The 14,905-nt window shown below is 39.6% G+C and overlaps 1 protein-coding gene across 2 annotated transcripts; it reads left to right on the forward strand.

Moving 5' to 3' along the window:
• Positions 1 to 229: 229 nt before the first annotated feature.
• On the forward strand, positions 230 to 14,349 carry LOC101157168 (serine-rich adhesin for platelets). Of its 2 annotated transcripts, XM_020712698.1 has the most exons (5): positions 230 to 535; positions 5,039 to 5,151; positions 5,269 to 5,446; positions 7,144 to 7,189; positions 7,769 to 14,349. In XM_020712698.1, exons 1-5 carry the CDS (start codon positions 432 to 434, stop codon positions 12,680 to 12,682), a joined length of 5,355 nt encoding a protein of 1,784 aa, XP_020568357.1. In that variant the 5' UTR covers positions 230 to 431; the 3' UTR covers positions 12,683 to 14,349. The 2 variants fall into 2 exon arrangements, with proteins under 2 accessions (XP_020568357.1, XP_020568358.1); XM_020712699.2 differs by lacking the exon at positions 7,144 to 7,189 and having other exon boundaries at positions 275 to 535.
• The last annotated feature ends 556 nt before the right edge of the window (positions 14,350 to 14,905 follow it).

A 14,905-nucleotide genomic window follows, 5' to 3' on the forward strand; every position in this document is an offset into this window, starting at 1 on the left:
AATTAATAACAAAGATTTGCAAATTTAATTAATTAATCTTAAAAAAGAAAACAAAAGTGTCACTTAAGCATCCTGTATAACCTCTTTTATTGATCTGCACGCGCCTGATTTTTGAGCGCGCGCTAATAACACTTCCGTGGTAATAATGCGGGCCTCGTGACCTGTGAAGGCAGCGGGAAAGGTGGTTCGAAAGGTCAAGAAAGGGGCCGGGACTGGCTGTAATCACCTGCACCAGGAGCACCGCAGCTCCGTTTTACCTGCCGTGTCTGTCACAGCACAGGTGCTGCTGCTGACCTTTACTCTAAAAGTGACTTTTAAAAAGAATCTCACGCTTTTGCTGACACCGGCTCGGCAAATTCCCCCGCACATTTTTAGGATGCCTGGCTGCGCCGGCCTAAAAGGGGAGAGCTTCCTGAACCGGCTGGAATAGGATGTCAACAAATGACGCAGCAGAAGCGGAGCTCAGAGTTGTAGGAGGGGAGACAGCGGCGATTCAGCGCGGGACAGCACCTCCGAGGAGCACAACCAGCGCACGGTAGATTTTAACCACTTTAAAGTTCACTTTACTCCACATAGTCCTGTTATTATGAGAAAAGTGTGCTTCGTTTATGACGCAACGCGACTCTATATCCCTCCGCGTTGGTTTAAAACAAAAACGTTCTTCTCCTTCGGGGAGCCAGCCCTCCGAACCGCGTTCAAAAAACTGCACTATATGGTCTAAACCGTTTTTGAAGATGAGAAAACGTGTCGCAGCAAAATAATTCAACCATATATCGATAGGTGACGTCACTTTGGCAAATTCGGCTTTGACATTGCACTCCTATTAAAACATTTAGGTTTGTTTTCGGAATATTTGCTGCCATATGTGAGGGGGTTTAGAACGCACAAGAGTTAGCTTACTTTGGAGTTACTTTAGCCTGAGCTGTGGTGTTTGCTGGATTTTAGAATGTCTTTCGCTATGGTGGCACTAAAATGTAACTCATCAGTTACCCCCATGAACATGGTGCTGCTTTAACTTCAGTGCCATTGTTTTGGCAGGCAGGTTGACACACGTTCACTCCAGGCTGCAGTGCAGCTGAGCCATACATGCATACACAACCCCCCCGGCTGTGCCTGCAATGTATGCCAGGCTGGAAGACGGATGCGTCTGGGCATCAGGACAAGTCTCAATCTGTCCTGACCCCTTTTGTAATTGCTTGTCATCTTTTGTTTGGCAAAAATCCACTAACAAAGCTTTTAAGGAGGAAGTCATTTTCTGGACTTTGTGTTTTTCTGTGTGGAACTCACACCCACACTTGAGGTTCAGGCTGGATCCATTTGGATTATGTAACTGGCTTGTAAATGGTCGCACACCCACATTGAGGAAGCCAAGAACACAGCAATCCAATGCAAAGCTGCAACCTCTCTGAGCCAAAAAATTAATCATTATCTTAAAAACCTCTAGATGAAAGAGCAGGTGACTTTCTCCTGACATGTCAGGCGTCGCACTGAGGTTTGCGTATCCGCACGCCAGACCTATTTTGTTCTTTTCGTCTAGTATTTTATTTTATTTTGCTAGAAACATGTGATCATTTTCATTTTTAAGTATTTATTTAAAATGTTAGCCAAAAGTATACCAGCGTTGTCTGTTTTTATCTTGATCAAATAGATAAACACTCCCACTTCAGCAAGTGCAAGGTCAAATGATCAAACTGATCAAACAAATTATTAATCCCTGAAAAGTAATCCCAAACAAATAACTGTCAGAGCTGGGTTATTTAAAAAATTCACAGATTTTTACTCAAAAAATGCACTTTTATAGATGATTTTTAAAGTCAGATTTCATCGTTTTTTGAACATAAATTCTACCTTTTCTGCATTTTAAATCTGCAATTAGGTAAAAAGTTATTTTCATTTGAAATTGGTTTTTAAAAAAGGGTAATTCTACCAATTTTTATCAAATCTTGTTGAATCAGAAATTGAATTGATTAGTGGGCTGTGATCCTTTTACCTGCTTTTAAAGATTCACTCAGATGAAAATGGTGTTTTAGAGGTTTTCTATCATGTTCTTGTGGATTTTTTCCTCGTGATGGAGGACAAATATAAAGAAAGTTCAGCTTAAATTACATCTGAGTATTTACGTTTTTCAAATCTTTGTGAATTCGGAGCAGACAAAAAAAATACCATTGAATAAATATCGTATTTGTGTTGTAGAAGCTACAACTTTCCAGATCCGCTCCATTCTGATGCATCCACTTATAGACAAATAGATCCATGTACGTCTTAGTTTTTCTCATCTGAGTTGACATTTGGCTCAAAACTGTACGGTTGGATAGCTTTGATATTGCTCAACATTTTTGTTGCACCACTAATGTTATGTTGGGGGGTTGAGGGGCTGTAAGCTAGCGGGAAAAAATCTGAACAAAGGGATGCGCCTCCGAGGAGGAAGTGTTGGCAGGCTTACACGGCGCCAGCTGTCCCGCCCATAACCCAGAGGTGAATTTCAGATGAACTACTGCAGTTCAGCAGAAACTATGTCCTAGGAAACAAGACAGGTTTTTTGATTTTGTCTTAAAATGCCATAATCGTAATTAAAAGACCACTGTGAACATTTTTTAAGAGGATCAAAAGATGATCGGAGAGAAAATTTGAACTTTACCACTGAGGTTGAGGTTTTTGTTTAAAACAGTAAAAATTTTGGAACGTTTGGGAATCAAAATTTATTCTAGATTTACAGAGATTTAAAGATTTATTTTCATTTCACCACAGGAGTGAAACGAAATTCGTCCCAGCGGCTGATTACAGTGCATTCAGCTGAAAAGCCAGGAGAAATCAAAACATTTAAAAAAATGATCATTGAGAGTTTGCTTTATTTACTAAATAATGTTCCATTTCATTGGGTTCTCATGATCAACTGTTAGTTTTTAAATCTTGACTAAAGAGTGCAGATATTGTAATGATGACTGTCTTTATGGCACACCACCCTTTTAAAGGCATATCCCTTGCCCTATCACCTCATGACAGTTTAGTTTAAAGCATCAACTTATTGAGTCAGATTCTGTCGTCTGGTTTTGTCTGCTCTTGTTACTGTCACTATAAGGTAAACTCTCTGAGGGTTCCTCTTTAATGAACATGGATCCCCTCAGGTCTGCCAGCGCTAACATATTACACTGTTGAGATAAGATTTGTTCTGCCGCCTCTGGCTAAGTAAGGTTTTAAAAAAAACACGCTTATTAGGGTGTGTTTTCTTAGAAGAAAATGAGAGTAAGGCGTTTTCTCCTCCCTTGCGCTTCTCTCTCATGTCTTGTCGTGGCAAGCTTGAAAGGAGAATGTGCTCTAATGAGGTAGATGAGGTGCCCCTGAAGGCAAGGCGGCACGCTGGCAGGTACAGAAGACTGTGCACGTTTTTAGGAAAGAGCAATGCAAGCTAATGAAAATTGCTTCACTTTGTGACAGCAGAGGGTAACTCAGGTGGCATATGGACTAACCAGAAGCTGCAGTGCACTTCTAAACTGTCTTTTCTACAGTAAAACGAAAACGATGCCCTGAAATACTCATTAAGAGATGATCGCTTTCATTTCATGTGCTGTTTGTTGAGCAAAGGTTGTTGCTACAGTGACACATCCAGCCCAATTTAGATAAGGACTCATCTTTGTGCTGCCATCGTCACGGGGAAAGGGATTTTGGCACAGCAGTGAGGGTTCAGCAGCAGTTAATGTGCATATGCATGTTTCAGGAATCGTGAGTGGGAGCTGGTTGGAAGAGAAAGTGCTGACTGGTTACATAAGCTCTGTTTATCAGGCCAGCACTGTTGGAATGATGAGATGAGAGGAGCTGATGTGTTGTTGTTAAGTCTCAGTTTTGCGCTTAGCAACATCTAGAAAAGATTCTGCAGCAGTAAATGAAGACATTGGAAGTCATTATGTTGCATAAAACATTGTGTGAGCTGTTAAAGAATCGTTTGATTGCATATATCCCTTTGACTTCGAACTTTTTAGCAAAAAGAGACATTTACTAACAGCTAATATGAGTTTTTTTGTTGGAAGTGGAAGTGCTAAAATAGAACTTAAACAAGCTGAGCTCTTCAGGACAGCTGCACTTTTCACTTTTATGTCCAAATGTTCTGTTTTCAGGAAGCGTTTTGTGCCACGAAGCTGCAATTCACCCCTCAATGGGTGTAAAAGCCTGTAATTATTAACAGTTGACTTCAGATGTAAATCTTGCGCTACCATGGTAACATTTGAGGGGGGAGTTGTGTGCTCATTGTGTCTGTAGAGTTTTAGAAAAGTTGGTGTTTATAAGGCACCGACTAACACCAGTGCTGATCATTTTAGAATGGAAAAATGGAGCCTTGATAAAAACTATTTCTTCTGCTTTGTTCTGCTGTGACTCATCACTTTTACAGTAGATTAAAATGCAACATAATGAATATAAAATGACTTTTAAAACAGTTTTAGGGGGTAAGTTCATTTTAAAAGTGTTAACCAGCATTTAGTACACGTACACTAATTATTATTTAAATTGAAACTGTAACCAAAAACAAAAGTCTTTATTTATTTTTAATCTCTCGCACCATCACAATAGATAATTGAACCGTCCAGGACTTAGCCTGCCTTTACCCTGCGGTAGCTGGCATTGGCTCCAGCATCCTCCAATGACCCTGAGCGGAAACGGAAGATGGAAGAATTAAAACGACAGTTTTTCTCAAATGACTCAAACATCCCACTTCTCACTCAGTGTCCCTTTATCAAACAGAGACATATGCTACACCTCCGGAACTCAGGCGTTTTCAGTGATGATAAAAAGCTGAAACATCAGTACATCACAAGCTAAAATTAAACCCAGCGCTCCGGCAGGATGGTAATCTCCATGTTGCACTGATTCCCTTTCTGGCAGCTTGGAATGAAAACTACCCTGCTACCCTGACAACATGAAGACTCAATAAAATCTATGATTCAAGTAAAAAAAATCAAAAAAAAAATCTAGTCATTTATTAAGAACTTAAAATACAGTTAAAACAATCCATGTTTGAGTGAAATATTTTGACTTTTTTCTTAAGGCAACACCAGCGAGACACATTTGATGGAAGATTCCTGCGTGACCTTCATCAGGGTGACACAAGTCCAGCTGAACAAGATCAGTGTGCCATCAGACATGAAGAAACACACAAACGTAAAGCTCACTTACTCAACACACAATTAAAACTTAACAAATCTTTTGATATTAGAGTCTGTTTGCCTTCCATCTGATCTGTGACCAGAGCGTGTTTCTCTTCTGATTATGTTGCAGCGCTAATTTCAGAAGCAGATGGGGTTAGGAAAGACGCAGCATCACATGAAGAGCTTTTGGATGTGCATATCCAGAGCTCTGTCGGGCCCAGTTTCACCTCCTGCTTTTCCTTAAGACTGTCCAGATCAAAGTTACAGCTTCAGGAGAATTCAGATGCCAGGTCGGGTCAGCAGACCAGGTAACTTTTCCAGTTTTCAGAGTCTGTTCTTTATCTTTGTTGTACTGTAAAACCTGGTAACATATTTCACCCTGTAGCACTTTGCATGACACAGTCATCTTAAATCAATAAAAAAATTAATTCAAGGGGTTTGTTTTTATTTGTTTTTTGTTGGTGGGTTAAAGAAAGCTATTGCTATTAGTTTGGAGGCAAGAAAGAGTCTTGATGGTAAAAGAACCGAAAGTTTCTCTCAGAAGGATATTTAGCAGTTAAAAACAATGTAAAAAATTAAACTATCTAGAATCTAGAAAAAACATGTACATAACTTACCGTATTTTCTGGATTATAAGTCGCCCTTTTTTTCATACTTTGGCAAGGGGTGCGACTTATACTCCGCAGCGACTTATATTAGAAATAAATTGAAATAAATACATTGTTAACCCTCCTGTTGTGTTCATTTGTGAGGAACAAAGATGATGTTCCTGGGTCAATTTGATGTATGAGGTATGTTAAGTGTTAAGAGAATGTTAAGTGACTCAGAGAATCAGAAAACCTTTTTTACAGTAAGATCTTGAAGGCTAACAACATAATATTCTATTTTCCAATGATTTCATAGATTCAGAAATGCAATAAAAATGACAACTGTTTCTACAAATACAGGATGACAGAGTATTAGTTGGCTAATGATGCTTCATGAAAAGAATAGATAAATAGGTTTGAGAAAGAATTACTGTGAAATTATGAGATAAACAGTCTGCTATGATTTTGTCATATGAGGTTGTGCAAGTTATTGTATCTTGGTCTCAGATTTTGTCAAATAAATTTCCATTCAAAATGCTACTTATAGTCCAGTGCGACTTATCTGTGTTTTTTTCTACTTTATAATGCATTTTTGGGCTGGTGCGACTTATAGTCCGGAGCGACTTATAGTCCGGAGCGACTTATAGTCCGGAAAATACGGGTAATTAAAAATATCCCAAGCTAGTCAGCAAGCCATGTTACTGTTGGGTCTGAGTTTTTCTGTGGAAATATCTCATTTTTGTTCTAATGTGTTTAAATTTCAGGTTTTTATTTGTTTTTTGGTCACATCCCTTCTATATTAAGAGGTCTCCAACATTAGGCTTGTGACTGACAGAACAGGCTCTATTAGTTCAGGATAGACTCGCCTTATCTGACTGCACTTAGCCAGCATCTCCTTATATAGACATCTTGAAATGAGGGCGTGTATTCTGTTGCAGCGTTTGTACCGCGACTGCATTGGTGACCCATGTACCAAACTAAAGAGAAAAAAATACTTCAGTAATGCTGGAGTTATTATCCATGGCTGGTTACTTTAGGGCATGTTTACCTCTGAAAATGTTTGGCTGGAAAACAAAAATCGGAATGTCGATGATCCCGTTGATCGGCATTGCTGTAAAGCCGTTGAAAAAGGGACTTTTACTTTTTCCCAAAAAAAGTCTTAGAGATTGTTTTGAGATAATCCATAGTTTGTTTGTTTTTTTACGTTATTTTGGTAAAAATGTTGGTGAATCCTCAATTTTTATTTTTTGTTTTTAAATAACTTTAGTTTAGTCATTCAGTGCCCTTGTTTTATACTTTCACTAGGAAATCGGAAATATCTGAATTTGGGATGAGTCATTTCAAAGGTTTAAAAAAAAAATAACCTTAACCTCACATGTTTACTTTCTGATTCACCTTCTTCTCTTTGCTGTTTACAGTTCCACTGTTGCACAAGTGAAAGAGACAAAAGTTGCTATCTCTGAGGTAAATATCATAATGGTCACAATGAGATAGTCTAGCTTATATAATAAAATCAGTAATGAAATAACAGTAAACTAAAATGATCTAAATAGGGCAGATGTGATGACAAGACATTTCAAACTATCCACCACTTGGTTTTGTTGTCTCTTTAAAGATGATGGTGACACCTCAAACAACTGTTGCTAACAATGATTTTAACAGTTAAAGGAGACAGGTTGTGTGTGTTTCTCTGCACATGTTCAGTTTTTCAAAATAACCTGTTTGTCAAGACTGCAACCAGTTGAAAAGCCAAAGCATGGGAACTCGGTCATTTGAAAAGCATTAGCTCCTGTCAGAATGCAATTTGGTGTTCTCATTGCAGATCTTCCTTCCTCACATCTACTTTTTTTTTGTAAAAATTAGACATTTCATTGTTTATTTGTTCAGAATTTCCACTGCTAGCACTAAAATGTGTTTGGTTCTTATTGATTTATGAAAATGTTGGTCTGAAAGTAGATCGCAAATATCTTTTGTGATTGGTCAGTAAACCATAAACAAGTTCACAGCATATTAGCACTAGTAATTCAATTGTTGTCTTAACAGGGTAATGGACTGAGGTCATCACCGCCTGGCACGTCTGCAGAGCTGACCAGGATCTGTCCCGTAACAGGGAAAACTCCTTTTCCAGTGAAGAGTGCGGCACATATCATTCCAGATGCTGTTAATAACAATTTGGGGAATGCCACAGACTTCAGTTCTATTGAAGGTCTGCCAAATGGTGACTTTGGATCTCATGGTGGTTCACGCACTTCTCCATGTGAATTGCAAGAAAGATCTTGCTCTGTAAGTGGAACTGAGAAAGAACAAAATCAGCGAGATTGTACAGTCTTCAATAAGCATCATCTTTGGAAGGTTTCTGACTGTACTGCCATGTTGTCTTCCACTGTGGTAACAGTTCTTGCTCCTCACTGGAGTGGAAGAGTGCGGCGACCCAAAAAATTTGACGGAACTCTGAGTTCAGAAACTGTGGGGAATTCGCAGGACTATCCATACAGTGAGCATATTTTGAACCGGGGTGGTGAAAGTCCCTTGAATGCTAGATCACATGTGCCAAGAACAGTCCCATCAATGGGAATTAGGAGGACTACAGTAGACTGGTCATCTAAAAGTGATCCATCAAGCTTCAACTTGGGATTTAAAAGGGAAATGAGTCACTCTGTGTCTTTGGATCCTGGTGCTATAAGCTCTTCCAGCACCACTCCATCAACCAGAGTGCCATACTTCTTTGACCCAAATATACCAATGAGGAATCCCCAAACTGGCCAACAAGAAGCACTTTCATCTGCAAGCTCTAAACTGGCAAACAGCAGTTTGCCTCTGTCATTGAGAAAATCAAATTCCAACGACAGAAGCTCCAACAAAACCTCTGCCTTCCCTGTGGTTAACCTTTCACGTGTAAAAGGTTTTCCAAATGATCAAAACCAAAACATGCTGACAAAGCAACACTCTCAACAGAACACAAATGAGGAAGACAGACAGAAATCCCTTTTTATTCCATCGTCTAGTTCTTATAGGACTAATGAAACTGGACCTGTCCTTTCCCCAAGGTCTTTCAGTCAGAAAGTTGTACACAAGGCAGAGGATCCTGCCTTTACCCAACAACCCAATGCAGTAAATAAGAATCTAACCACTGTTGCACCATTCAGTCACTCACTTCAGACAAAAGGACTTTCAGCAATTCAACAAAACTCCACAGTTTTGGAAAAAAAATCAGAATCCTGTTTGGACAATTCCATCTCCCCTTTATCCAGCCAGTCCTTATATGGTCACACTACCATTACAAAAACTCATTCTCTTCCCAGACGACCCACTCTGACATCCACCTCTTGGTGGAAACAAGTTTCTCAAGAAGGAAATTATCTCGCCGTTGATAAAACAACCAAAGAACAGTCAAAAACAGCTGTGGTTCCTCCATTTAATCATAATGACCAAATGGTCTATTTAAATCTGAATGACAACAAGCAACTGGATAATCATATCTCAAGTAACAACAACCCAACAGAGTTGCTACTCAAAGATGATGTGATCTCTGCTGTGAAGACATTGTCAACTGACACAAGGAGACCGGACAAACAGGAGTGTGCGTCAGTTGTGAACAAAGAACCACATAAATCTTACAGCATGCCAGATGTATTGAGCTGTAGAATAAGCAGACCAACTGTGCCACTGATGCCAAAGAACACTAAAGATTTCCCGAAGCTTGAAGTAAGTAATAGTTCCTTTAAAGCAAATGTGATTAAAATTCCACCGACATTGATGACCCCCAAGTGGTCTGATACCATGCCAGAAACCAATCCCAGACACAAAACTGGTGATTGTCTGTCCAACACCTCAACTCTACAGTCTCCAAACATGGACTCACAAAAGTTTGCCAAGTCTTATGGTTTCCCCACTACTGTTAATAGCCAAGTTGCTGCTTCTAAGGCTTCCTCTCCAAACAGAAAAATATGTTCTTTCCATTTGTACACAGTTGAGACTCCTGCCCAACCCTCTTCACCACAAGCACCCAAAGTTACAAGCAATCCCACTCCTATTGGATTTGAACGAAGTTATGCTCGCATCCCCAAACTTTATTCTTCTAAAAATCCATCCAGCTATACTCCGACATTCAGCTTTCCCTCAAAAATGAATGGTAGCTCTGTATCTGTCAGTTCCATCACATTGTACAGTGTTCCCAAATCTCCTTCTTTCTCTCATGCAGCCACATCACCCACTTCTACCACATCCACTTTACTGACTCCACCTTTAACCCCAGTCATTCTAAGCCCCAACTCAGAAGCCTCCATCTCCAAGGGAGAAAGTGTTTCTTGCAAAATCCGAGAACAAGAACCTAAGAAATCAACTGCAGAGATGGGGGGTAAAAGAGTGAGACGAGTAACATGGGGGGACCCAGTGGATGTACACTCTTTAGATTCTGAAAATATGCTAAATCCAAAGCTACCATCTCACTCAATGTCAAATCAAACCCTTTTTCCATTTGCTCAATCAGCTGATTCAGAAAAAGAATCATCTCCTGTCATTTCTCCCAGCTCTAAAATGTCCAGCATACAGGATAAAGTTGGGGGAAAGTATCGTTCTCTATCATCTGATTGTGCTGACTTGGCAGCCAGTGGCAAATACAGATGTGGAGACTCTGTGACCTTTGAGCAGGAAAGACAAGATTTAAAGACTTATAGGCAAGAACGGACACTGTCGGCAGAGTCAGGCATAACTCAGAGTCAACTTTCCTCTTCTTCCCAATCTTATGACTTTTCAAATGGTTATAACCTTCGTTACAGTACCACACCTTACTCCACTCTCATGTCTAGCAGACAGGTACAGGAAGAAATAAGACCCAAAGCCAAACGCAACCGATTCCCACTTTTTTCTCCACCTACTCATTCAAATTTTATGCAACAACATGCATTAGAACATGAGCACTCTACAACAACAAAAATGTCTAACCGCCCCATGTCACCCGTAAGGCCAAGTCTGCCTCTCTCCTTACCCCCCCAAAACTTAACTACCTTGAAAGAAAGCTCAACAAGTAGACTGTCAAATATTGATCATATCAACAACAACCATAGCAAAGACAACACTCAAGACTCGAGACCACACAGCCAGTTACAACTCCTGGACAACAGAGTTCACATCACCTTACATTCAGCACCAGGTGATGAAGCTGACGGCACCTCTTCAACATGTGTAACTGAGACATTGGTTTATAAGGTTAAGCCCAAAGTCGATAAAGATGGAGCTGTCCCAAGAAACGCCAAACCCAAACCTTTGAACTACACACAAAATACAGGAGTTTATGTGGAGCCCAGATTTAGTAAACAGACCCAGACAGTCCAGTGTGAAGAAGTAGTTGATCAATCAAGTAATTTGTTTCACAGCTCAAAAGCTAGTCAAACGCCTGTTAGTGAATGTAGCCATCAAAATGTGAAGGACAGCACGTTTGGTAAAAGCATTTCTATGGAAGTCAACAATGAGCAGAGCCCTAGAAAAACCCACTCGGGCATGAAAAAAAGTCTCACTTTACCAAACCCTAACTCATCAAATTCAGAGTCAGAGAGGACCAGCAAAAATTCAAACAAAGTAGATCAGATGTTAAACAAACTGAAGCAAAGATTCAGTTCTAAACGGTCTGATGAGGATTTATCCTTTCCATGGAAATGGAGGCGAGCCTCTCAAACCCTTTCTGTCAGTGGATTAAGTGATGTGAGCGCTGTCAGTGACAACAGTACCGACAGTACTAAAACACTTGAGGAGCAGGTCCAGCAAACAGAGATGGTACCTAACAGTACAGAGGCCACAAGTAAGAAGTCACAAAAAAGATTTGCTTCACTTGTCCCAAATGATAGAAAATCAGCTGGAGGCCAGTTTGCCATTCAGTCAGAAAAATCTTCTATTGAAAATGAACATAACTTTAGCACAGAGCAAACTTCTAAACCTAAAGTTCATTTGACAGTCCAAAATCCAGAAAATATCCAGTCTGACTCAGACCTTAGTGCTGGTATGGCCTCCATAACCACTGCTGCTTCTCAGTGTGGCAAGTCAACTCCCAGTCCCAGAAGCCCCAGGAGTCCTTTCTCCCCCTTTACAACTCTTACTCCTCTCTCACCATTTTCCCCATCTGATGTAATGGATGACAATGTCTTTTACAGCCCAAAATTGCAACGTCACAGGGAGTCAACTTGTGAACCAGGGGAAGGAATGAGCTTAGGTCCAAGGAGACGGGCTTCCACTGGCCCTCCAAGAAATTCAGTCCTGGACAGCAGCCTTTTGACTTCTTCTTATGCAGACCTGAAATACGGGATTGAGCCCGGAAGAAGCTTTTCTGTTAGCTCAGTTCTTTCCAATCGTCCCTCAAAGTCTGAAAGGAATTCTACTCGTTCCAGGTTTATGAGTGTGGGAGATCTTTCTCAGTCTGGGTTGTCTTGTGGAACTAGTGGCACAGGCTTGGATCAGGGACCTTCAACTCCAAACTGGACTGAAGAATTGGGTACAAAGCATTACCGTCAGATGTCAAAGTTTTACAGTGATCCAGACAAAATGCGATCTAGGTCCCTGCCTAGATCTTGGACCCAATGTTTATCAAGCTGTAACATGGCAGCACCTTCTTCTCAACCCGCTACCACCTCGAAACTAGCTCGCCTTCGGGGTCCTAGCATTAACACATGTCATTTTGCATGGGATACAGAGGGTCCCCCTACTCCTCCTCCAACCCCTCCCCTCTCACCAGTCTCCAAATGCATGTCCAAAGCTTTCAACCTTCCTTCTCCTACATTACCTTGCACATCTGGAGTCCTGCAGCAGCCAGATGGCCAACCTTCTAGAGTAAATTTGCCCTCCAAAGGTTACATGGCAAGCCTGGGCACTTTTGACGAATCCTCTGACAGCAGCTCCGACACCACAACAGATGATGAATATTACTTAGAACCAGATGATGATGGAGAGAAGGAGACAGAGCTGTGATAGAAGAAGACTTTATGCTCAAATAAGCGATGGCATGGCATGAAAGATGGTATTAATTTTTGTCAGTAATTACCTCTGTCCTTTTATTTTGTCTTGGTTAAGTAAAATATCTAAATTAATAACTGGAAATTTTGGTTACTGTTTAATTATGCTCTTACTTTCCTTATAGTCCTACTGTAGTAAAAAGCATGATATAAGCTCAGCAAGATTCTTGGTTGGACGGGCTTATGTATGTACACTGTACTTGTGTATGATTGTATTTGTGCTTTTTATAATTGACAAATTAGGTTTGGTTGCATGGCACTATGCAAAAGAGGTATTAAGATTTAATTTGTTGGAATATAACAGGGCAAGATTTGATCCAGGTTTTCCGGATCCTACAGTAGCATAAATGGCACAAGTGTCATCACTTTTAGACTCTGCTGATTTGATGCTAAGATTGCTGGGTGTAAAACTTTTTTTAAATCGTTTTAAGGTTGTTTTTTTAGGTATCTAATATGACTGCATCATATTTTAGTTCTGAAAATAATGCAGACCTTATGAATAGTTAAATCGAGGATAAACTTGTGAGAAACATCTGAAGAACATTCAGAACAATCTGGTCAAAATTGTTGGTTACTGCAGAGTTCTCCTTAGTCTACTCATGTTTGTGTTCCCAGACAAACAAACACTCCCACTGTATCACTACCAGAACACCGAACTCATTTAAGTTTTGAAAGACAATTTGTTTTGAATTTGGATGCAACCCAGTTGATTCAATATCAATTTGTGTCCATTTTTGTTGGATGCATTTGTTGAAAACTAGATAGTGTGCACCTCTTACCAGTTGTTAAGCACAGTAGTGGAGTGCTGATGATTTGGGATAGGGATTTTATTTATTTAAAGCTACACAATATAAAAAACTTGGATTAAGTTATTTTAGATATTCTAGATTCAAAGTATTTTGTTTAAAAAAACAGTCACATCTGACTGGGAGTTTAACAATAACTGTATCTAGCAGCTCAACAGGGTGTTGCCCTTTTCAAACTCCAGACCTGACTTGAGGTCAGTCTACAGCACTTCGGTGAACTTTGATGGAAAAAGTTCACACAGATTGACCTAGGGCTTGAACAGAGAAGTGGATCATAGTTCTCCAAAATCATGCGAGAGATAAATAAACAAAAATATTTTTTCAAGAGGTGTTTTTGAAAAATAAAATCAAAACTTTTTTTTTACATCTGCTTAGTTGTCTATTTTATTTAAAGATTGTTAATGATATTTTTATTTGTTTAATTTAAAGACCTAGTGAGGACAAGATGTTAAGCTCTGATGTATTTAACTTCAGAAATTAAAGAGGGTGTACTTCTTTGCCCACATGTATGTACATATAAATATTAATATATGTGTAGTTATTTTGAAAAGCAAAGATTTGTTCAACTCAACCCCCGTCACCTTTAGGTTTGTTTTTTCTGCCATTTCAGAATCTGTCTCCAAATATTGCATAGCCACTCAAATATTTTCTAAACTCCTTCTTTGGAATATTGTTGTAGAAATTGTACATTGGGATGAAATGACAACATAATTAAATATTTGCTAAAATATAAAATGCTGGTGCCTAATCTTATGTGTAGAGATGATCTCAAATCTTAATATATCTGTTTTATAATAAAAGTGATGTTTCTAATGACTTTCCTTGTGCTTTCTTTTTCTTTTTTACTCCATTTTGTTTTTAAAATGTCAGTTGGAATGGAAAACAAAGCTGCTTAAGGCGACAATTTGATGCAGCTTTTCTGGAGTTACAACTGTGTGTTTGCATTACTAGCAACCGATGACCTGCTATGGAGACGGCAGGATAAACCCTCCTTTTGCCCTGCGAGTGTAATCAGTGTGTCATGTTTACTGGCAGTAAACTCCGGTTTTTTTAACCTTGCGTGAGACTTTCACATTGAGGCAGCACATTCCGCTTTGTCTTGTTAAGCTTGACGTTATCAGAGAAAGACACTAGCAGCACTTTTTCCATTTTAACTCACCAAAGGAAAAGAGAGCACTGATAACATGTACAGATGTGGTGCAGCCCAGCCCTGTGAACACACATCCTAAAAAGTAGCCATGGTGATTATTGGCATATGAGTCAGTCAATGGGCGGCTGGTATAAAGGCCTGCAGGAAACTTTGTGGAGTTGGCTTTTGTTTCCCGACCGGATAAAGATCAAAAATGTCAATATTTAAACGCTGATACACTGTG

This window comes from Oryzias latipes, chromosome 20 (genome assembly GCF_002234675.1).
Source record: "Oryzias latipes chromosome 20, ASM223467v1".
Lineage (NCBI taxonomy): Eukaryota > Metazoa > Chordata > Actinopteri > Beloniformes > Adrianichthyidae > Oryzias > Oryzias latipes.

What these genes read in the sequence shown, in the direction of transcription:
- LOC101157168 (XM_020712698.1), top strand. Translation starts at nt 432, where the DNA reads ATGTCAACAAATGACGCAGCAGAAGCGGAGCTCAGAGTTGTAGGAGGG. An exon ending in ACATGAAGAAACACACAAAC is followed by an intron (nt 5,152 to 5,268) that starts GTAAAGCTCACT and finishes ATTATGTTGCAG; the next exon opens with CGCTAATTTCAGAAGCAGAT. An exon ending in AGGTCGGGTCAGCAGACCAG is followed by an intron (nt 5,447 to 7,143) that starts GTAACTTTTCCA and finishes TGCTGTTTACAG; the next exon opens with TTCCACTGTTGCACAAGTGA.